The sequence below is a fragment of the Chenopodium quinoa genome, unplaced genomic scaffold, assembly GCF_001683475.1.
Source record: "Chenopodium quinoa cultivar QQ74 unplaced genomic scaffold, ASM168347v1, whole genome shotgun sequence".
Lineage (NCBI taxonomy): Eukaryota > Viridiplantae > Streptophyta > Magnoliopsida > Caryophyllales > Amaranthaceae > Chenopodium > Chenopodium quinoa.
Genome location: NW_018743389.1, coordinates 241,664 through 250,443, shown reverse-complemented (window position 1 = coordinate 250,443; position 8,780 = coordinate 241,664). Strand labels below are relative to the sequence as shown.

Here is an 8,780-nt window from a genome sequence, read left to right as displayed (position 1 = left end):
AATACTACGCATAGAGGTTGCCAGTAGGCCAGGTTGGACCCAGCCCACCCTAACCTGCATGGTAGGTGGTGGGTCAACCGGTTTCGACCCGTTTTTGACCTAGTACCAACCTGACATAGCCCGGGTTTAGCCTGGGGTGTGTCGTGGGTCCAAAATTTTTGACCCAGCCCATTTTGACCCGTTTAATTCGACCCAACCCGCAAAACCCATTTCGACCCATTGAATTCAACCCACCTAACCCGTGACCCACCTAACCCGACTCGGTTGCACAACCCAGTCCACCCGGCACGCCGAACACGCACGACTCACGACATAGCCCACCCTACACGCATGATCCACCCAACCCGCACAACCCACCCAACTTGCCTAACCCGCACGACCCGCTCTATATAACAATGACTTTTGCAGGGCTAGTTTCACTTTGCATGCATGCAGTATTAAACGGGTAAATGACTAGTTTTTTGTTAAAAAAAAAGGAAAAAAAAAAGATTGATGGTACAAATTTTTCGTATGAAATTAATACGAAAAATTTAAACCAATTTATCAATGAATATGTGGATTAGATTACGGCTTAGGGGATGGGCAAAATATTCAAATGTCTCTAGTTCTCCACCGTAACCTTTCTCCAACCAATCATCGAGTTCAACTATGCCACCTCCATCACAACCAACATCTCAACCTTCGTCCCGTTCTTGATAGCATGAAACGTATGTGGCACACTTATTTTAGTGATCGGATTTCCAATCATTTATGAAATTGCTACTTGATCTCGGTGTCAAAGCTGAAGGTTTGAAAAATCTTTTAGAATTTTAATTATAATTGTTAAGTATCGATTTTGATGTTAGTGAATATATTAGTTAACGCAAACATGTTTTGGGAGACCATTATACAATTATTTATAGTTCTAATTAGCTACAACATCTAGCAGTTCGAATTCTAGATTTGATGCTCTTCTTGACAAAGTTATGAAAAAAAAAAAAAATACAAAGCATCTACATCATTCTCATCATCATCATCATCTTCACTAGTTGCTATTAATGATTATTTGTCATACCAACATTATCTTCACTAGTTGCTATTAATGATTATTTGTCATACCAACATGCATGAGACCAACAAAAGCTTTCAAATTATATGATTATTTTCCATTTTCCTTGATTCCACTCTTCCTCCAATTCTCTCACACCTTTTTTCCCATCAACCAGACAACTGCCCACTTATTATGACCTATGAGAGGATTGCATAGTTATGTGGCATAACTGTTGTATGAAAAATCTTCCGAATGAAAGTGGTAGCTACCAAAATAATACAAAGTAATAATATTACTACCATTGGATCTACTTTGGTCCAACAATTTATAATAATAATTTAATCAACATTGATAAGAAAATCGACACTCCATGTCTCCTTATCGCTGCCTCACTTTTACAACTTGCTTGATGATGAGTAAAGTTATTGGTACAAAATAATTGATCTCAACTACACTAGTACACAACATCATGCAATGGTTCTACTAACAAATTATATGACTTTTCACTTTAAAAATAGAGCTAGTAGTTAGTTCCATGTGTAAAAGCACAACTTATAACTCATTATTAAAGATCAACCTAAATCATCTTCTATTTATACTCTTGGGGTTACATGCATATGATCACAACCAACATTGGCAAAGTCGCATAAGAAAAAAATATGGCATCATATCTTCCAAAAACTAACACTTTCTTGCTCTTAGTCTTATTTTATTTCACCAAATTTACTAATGGGCAAATTTTCTCGGATCAACACCCAATATCCATATCCCAAACCCGAGCCGAAAAAATGACTCACCTACATTTCTTTTTTCAACATTGAAAGTGGCAAACGCCCAACCGCGGTCCAAATAGCTAGCCCAAACCGCCGTTATGGTTCAAGTTTCGGGAATATGTTCATGGCAGATGATCCATTAACGGTTAGGGCGGATCATAGGGCGAGCCCAAGGAGTGTATGGGTTTGCATCTCAAGAAAATGTTGCATTGTTAATGGCTATAAATTATGTGTTTACCAAGGGAAAATACAATGGGAGCAGTATAACTATAATTGGAAGAAATCCTCCAATGCAAAAAGTTAGGGACATGCCTATTGTTGGGGGAACTGGCCTTTTTCGGTTTGCTCGAGGATATGCTTTGGCCCATACTGTTTGGTACAACTCACAAGGCGATGCTATTGTGGAGTATCATGTTTATGTGTACCACTATTAGATACCTCGTACTTGTATTTAGATAATAATCCTCTAGAATTTTTATTAAAAAAAAAATAAATAAAAAAAAAATCCTCTAGATTTTACTACCATAACATTTGATAATTTATAAAATGATGGTTAACAATGTAATTTCTTTATTTTTTGGTTTTTTTTTTGTAAGAAAAAAACATAAAACTCTCCTCACAAGGAGAATTCGTCCTAATGCGTCGGAAGAAAGGATGGAATTTTTCTTATGATTTATTTCCTGTTATTTACGCATGATTAATATTACTCGTATAGTTTGTTTGATTTTAGCTTGCGTTGTTTTAATATTTATTACCCATTTTTGAATATATAATTGTTCTCATCACTTACTTACGTATGTATGTTAGGTTATTATTATCCCCGTTTCAAAATAAATGATACTTTCACACTATTCACTTTAACCTCCGTTATTTCTGTATCCGTAAGATTAAATATAGTAATGTTGGTGTTTGATACCTAGAATCGTCTCAATGCATGGTTCCTAAATTTTAACTTTTTATTAATTATACATAATTTTAATTAAAGATATAATTCAGTAAAGTTTCACATGAATTGGCAAATATATCGATCAAAGTGTGACATTTATTCTGAATGAGAGGGATAAGAGTATGTAAAATACGAGTGACTATAATTAAGAAAAAGTAAAACAAAGTGCCCGTCAAAAAAAAAAAACAAAGTGTATAAGTGTGGGTGAGTGTAACCATGTAAGGTTGCATAAGAGGGAGTAACTGCTAGAAGATCGTTAAGTGTAAAGGAAAGATGAATAAAATATACTTTTTATTTTCTTTTTTACTTGACCTGTTTTTTTTATCTCGCTTGTCAATGCAAAACTTTAACGATCAATAGCTTTAATTCTCCATAAATAAAAATTATAAAATTCCTATATTATGATATATAGTATTTATTGAGACGAATTCAAAAAGATCCCACATGAATTTGTTTGTCCTTATATATTATTCACAATAGACAGTCAAAAAAAAAGGTGGTGAATAGTGTAAAAGTCAAAGTGGGTCAAGTAAAAAAGAACGGAGGAAGTATTTCGTAAAATAGTGTTTAGAAAAAGGCCATGTCGAGTTTGAGTAAGATTGTTTGTAAAGGGAGTTTAAAATAAAGTGATTAGAAAAAAGAAATTTTGTCAACAACTACCAATTAAAACACGTGTTTTGAAAACAACTACCTATTAATTTCGGCTAGAATCTCCGGCATTTGACTCTCACATTTTACCACTTTTTACCTTTATGAAGGGTAATTTAGTCAATTTAGATGGTGATTATATGAGGTAAAGGTAAAAATTAGAACCTACATGCCGAATATTCTAACTGGAATTGTTAGAGTGGTAGTTTTTTTTAAAAAAAAAATTTAAATAGGTAATTGTTTAATTTCCAAAACACGTGCTTTAATTGATAATTCGTGACAAAATTTCCTAAAAACAAAAAATTAATTGATATATAATTACTCTCATTGACATCATTTGCCCTAAATTTGTGAATTTCTCTACAACAAAAAACGATATTTATCATTTTCATATTGGTCACACACTTACTCGCTTGACCCAATAAGGACTTCCAAGTTCCACCATATGGTGATCAACAAGCCTCAAGTAGGGACGATCACAATTTTGTTATTTATACCTCTATCTTACGTTTTTTCAAATTATTTGGTCTTCCTTATATTAGTTGGGTGCTAATAATAAGTCAGAATCCTAAGCTATGCTCTGATATCATGAATTCATGATAAATCTAAATTAGAACATACACAAGTCCATGCTATGCACACAAATTTTAACCATAAGCAAAGCTTACACACTTGAGTACTTAGTGCTCTCAATTTTGTTTCGTTCTTTTTGACAGAATGTATAATGTACTCCATATTGATGCCTTCACTTATAATGCACACAATACGTACTGGGTCACAAATCTACAACTATTATTACGGTGATGCTTTTCAAACATGTCAATTGGTAGTGGGTGATGAAGTGTATTATTTGATTTATATTGCTCTTTGAGTCTTTGATGATTTATCCACTATAGTTGTTTAGCTAATAGAGTGGAATCAACTCATTTTAGCAAAAAGTCTATATAAATAGTCTAATCCCTTTAATTATTTTTTCTTAAAAATATGTTATTTTGATTTGACTAGAGGAAAATTCCAAGCAAATGGAAACCTAATACTCCCTCCGCCTCATATTAGAAGCAGACCTTCTAGTGGAGTCTATCAAGGTGCAACATCAATTAATTGTTATTATTTAAGGTTTTTTTTTAAAAAAAAATTAATTAGCTAGTTACCAAATTTATATAACTCTATTTTACTTGTAAATTATTGTGGCGTATTGGTTAAGTTTAAGAGAGGTTAAAACTAGGTATAAATCATATGCCTATCCAATTCATTACTTTAGGTGAAGATCCTCAACTAAATTACATAAAGTAATACAAAGAAGTAATAAAGAACTCAAAGATTAGCTTAAAATTAAAGATTTAATTTATTAAGAGGACCCTCTAGTCTTATTGATAAGAAATTATACATTTTGACATAATGTCAAATGTTCAAACGTTTAATTCTCCCTAAGGTCATTTTTGAGGTGTGCGTGGATTCGACTTGGTAATTTTAATCCAGATCCGATGATCCGACTCGAATGTCCCGAGTCATAACCCGAAATCATCGACTCAAAATTGACCCAAAACCCGAAATTGACCCGATTCGAAATGGAGTTGACCCGATCTTGACTCGACACCCAAATTGACCCGAACCGAATGTACCTGACTCGAAGTTGACCCAATAACCGAAATGAGCCAGAACAGACCCAACATAACACCCGAAACATCCCGACCTAAAATTACCTTATAATTGAACTAAAAATGTCTGATGCCAAAAATGACTCAATTTGTTCATCTCTAAGGCTCTAACTGTACTCAAGTTCATAAACTGAATTGATAGTTCTTATTATAACAATAACAAAATATAAAATTATTGATTTGAGCTTGATCCACAAATGGATCACCACGAACATGACTTGACCCAATTTTGACCCGACCCGAACATACTCGACCCGAAATAGTTTGACCCGAATATACCCAACCCGAAATTGACCCGACCCGAGCTCAACCCGAGTCAGACCCGAAACCCGAAATGACCCGACCCGACCCATACACGACCCAAATGTTAGCTAACCCAAAATGATCCGACCCGAAATTAACCCGACCCAAACCCGATCCGAATGACCCATTTGCCAAGTCTAGCGTGGATTCATTATTTTCCTTATTTTCAAAGGGTCTAACCCCATCACTACCTTGAACCAGATTGAAAACAGAAACTCCAATTTTATTATTATGGTGTTCTATGAAAGTAGGTAGAGTAACTGAATTAAGATTTATAATATAATCATCCTCCCTCGAATTCTTTTACGTGGGACAATATTCCCAATTCATGCGTGGTCGAGTGGGTTAGTATAAAATGACTTTTCAACCACCAATAAAAGCATCCAATAAACAACACTAGCAAAAAGAGCAAGAAAAGAGAGCAACACATCAATACAATTTGAACTCATAAAAATTAGTTATCTAGCTAATTGTACAAAAAGATTTCAACTTTATGGCTTGTAAATTCTCCACACTTATAATTTTCTCCCTTACATTCTTCACTATTACACAAGCTCATTTATCTGAAAAATCCTTTAACATTAACTTAGCCAAAAATACACAAAAATTAACCAAACTTCGCTTTTACTTCCATGACATACCAAATGGAAATAACCCTACAGCAGTTATAATTGCAAGACCAGCAAACCAAACAACTATTGGTTTCGGCACCCTTGTCATGATCGATGATCCTTTAACCGAAGGCCCCGAGCTAAGCTCGAAACTCGTTGGTAGAGCTCAAGGATTGTATGGTGAGTCCTCTCAGGGTAAGTCAGGCTCGTTGTTGATGACCATAACTTTGTCTTTCACTCAAGGGAAGTATAATGGGAGTAGCATTAGTATCTTGGGCCGGTACCGTGTGGCTGAACCCGTAAGAGAAATGCCTATTGTTGGAGGCACCGGTGTTTTTCGGCTTGCTCGAGGTTATGCTTTGGCAAAGACATACCGGTATGATGTTAAGACCGGAGCTGCTATATCTGAGTACAATTTGTTAGTGTTACATTATGATATTCCCTTAGTTGAATAAGCTTATTTGATTTGTTCCATTTACAATGTTTGTTGACTTACAAATTTTGAACATGGAAAGCTTTAAGCTTTATGAAGAATCTATGTGTGTTATGTACTTGGAACTTTAAAAGCAATTTCATTACAACTTTTTTCTAATACATTTATTTTTTGAAAATTTTATGGAAAACTACCCCAAAGATGGCCTGTTTTGTGTACTCGTTATTTTTATTTTTATTTTTTTATTTTATTTTTTTTTTGTTTAAAACTACCCATAAGATGACAAACGTTTGTCTAGCACTACCCATAAATGGTTTTTGTCCAATTAAGCCGCTTGTGGGGCTCATTCTTACGGTTTTCCATCCAATTAAATCCCCTCTTCAACCACCTCTCTCTTCCTTCATTTACTATTCCTTCATTTTCACTCCTCTTCTTTGACCTCCACCTTTCACCATCTTAATTTGACCTAAGAAAATCTCTAAATTCATCAATTTTTTAGAAAATTATGTAATTTAATTTGTGGCCTTTAAATTATAAATCGTTGAACATAATAAAGTAAATGAAGGAGAGAAATGAGTGAAAAACCACAGGAGTGGGCCCCACAAATGGCTCAATTGGACGAAAACGGTCTATGAGTAGTGCTAGACAAACTTTTGTCGTCTTATGGGTAGTTCTAAACAAATTTTTAAATAAAACGGGTAATTATTCACAAAACAACCTATTATCTTTAGGTTAGTTCTACACGAAATTTCCATTTCTTTACATAGGTATAGGTATATATATATATATATATATATAATCTTAAGGAAAATGTATGTTAAATGTACCTCTAGTAGCGATACGTGCAACATGGCTCACCAATTTACACGAACGTCACAAGCCATTTTTAAAACCACAAACATATTTTTTTTAACTAGGTTAGATCCTGTGACATGTACGGTGATCTATAGTTATACTACCTCATTTTCATATTATTTGCGCAATATAAACTTTATACATGTTCATATTATTTTAATTAACATGTCTAACGATTAAAAAATTGTTGTAAGATAAACAACCCTTTCTATTTATTATTATTACATTATACTTTTAGACGAACCATTAACGAAGAGAATCACCTCCATCTAAAATTGACTTAAGATAATCCAAAGTCCCTATGTGGCCAAAGTTACAATTATGTGGTCAAACACTTCCTTGAACTTTGAAATGTCTCTAATTAAGTATTGAGGTCGGGTAAGTAAACTTAGTTTTTGAACAAGGCCTAATTACGTAATTAGTGCCTTGATTTTTGCTAAACGGTTTTGACTGAGTTAATACCGTTTTTAATTGATCGTTTTAACGTTAATCAATTTTGAACGGTTATTGAAATTGATTTATAGGCCGTTTTCTTCTTCACCGTTTTTGCTGATTTTTAGGCATGATTACCTCTTAATCCGCCGTTATGATGTTACTTGGTTTTCAAATAAACGGCTCGCAGTTCCGTTTACAACAATTTTAGAACAATCTTTTCTGCCTTCCGTAATTATAATGTCCACCGAAGATATGACTATGTCCAATGACCTTAACAAGCCCTTCCGTTTTGAAGGCGCTCACTTTAAAAGGTGGAAAAAGAAAATGCAGTTCTTCTTGACTGTTAAAAAAGTGCACTCTGTATTGACTGTCCCTAGGCCTGTTATTCCTGATAATGCTGAACAAGATGACCTAGTGTATTGGAATAGTGAAATCGAAACTTGGAATGAAACTGATTTCATGTGCGAGAATTATATTCTTAATGGTCTGTCTGATAACCTGTATGACTATTATAATTTGGAAAACACTGCTAAGGATTTGTGGGATGCCCTACAAAAGAAATACGACACTGAAGAAGCCGGTGCCAAAAAGTATGCTGTCAGCAGGTACCTGAAATTTCAGATGACTGATGACAAGTCCGTGGAAGTGCAATCCCACGAGCTTCAGAAAATTGCCCATGAGATAATCTCCGAAGGTATGGCCCTTGATGAACAATTTCAAATTGTTGTTATTATTGACTAGTTGCTTCCTTCTTGGAAAGATTTCAAAAATAATCTCAGGCATAAGGCTAAGGAATTCTCCTTAGAGAGTTTGATCACTCGGCTCCATATAGAAGAAGAATCCAGAAAACAGGACCAGAAGGAAGAAGTCTTATAGGTCACTACTCCTAAGCGGTCTACTGCAGTTCTCAAGCCTGCTGGTAAGAATTTCAAACCTCAGAACCGGAATAATAACTTCAACAAAAGTAAACAGAATGTTCAAAAGAACAATGGAAAGCAACAGTCTCAACCCCCTAAGAATGGTACTGGTCAATTTCTATGCTATAGGTGTGGAAAACCAGGCCATATGGCACGAAAGTGCAGGAACAT

The 8,780-nt window shown here is 34.6% G+C and overlaps 1 protein-coding gene and 1 pseudogene across 1 annotated transcript; both read left to right on the top strand.

The window, feature by feature from the left end:
- The first annotated feature begins 1,602 nt into the window (after positions 1-1,602).
- On the top strand, positions 1,603-2,479 carry LOC110738276 (annotated as a pseudogene).
- Positions 2,480-5,676: 3,197 nt separating this feature from the next.
- On the top strand, positions 5,677-7,133 carry LOC110738342 (dirigent protein 22-like). The gene has a single exon (XM_021918712.1). The coding sequence runs from the start codon at positions 5,852-5,854 to the stop codon at positions 6,422-6,424; it is 573 nt and encodes a 190-aa protein (XP_021774404.1). The 5' UTR covers positions 5,677-5,851; the 3' UTR covers positions 6,425-7,133.
- Positions 7,134-8,780: the final 1,647 nt, after the last annotated feature.

Coding starts and splice junctions, on each gene's coding strand:
- LOC110738342 (XM_021918712.1), top strand. CDS start 5,852: ATGGCTTGTAAATTCTCCACACTTATAATTTTCTCCCTTACATTCTTC.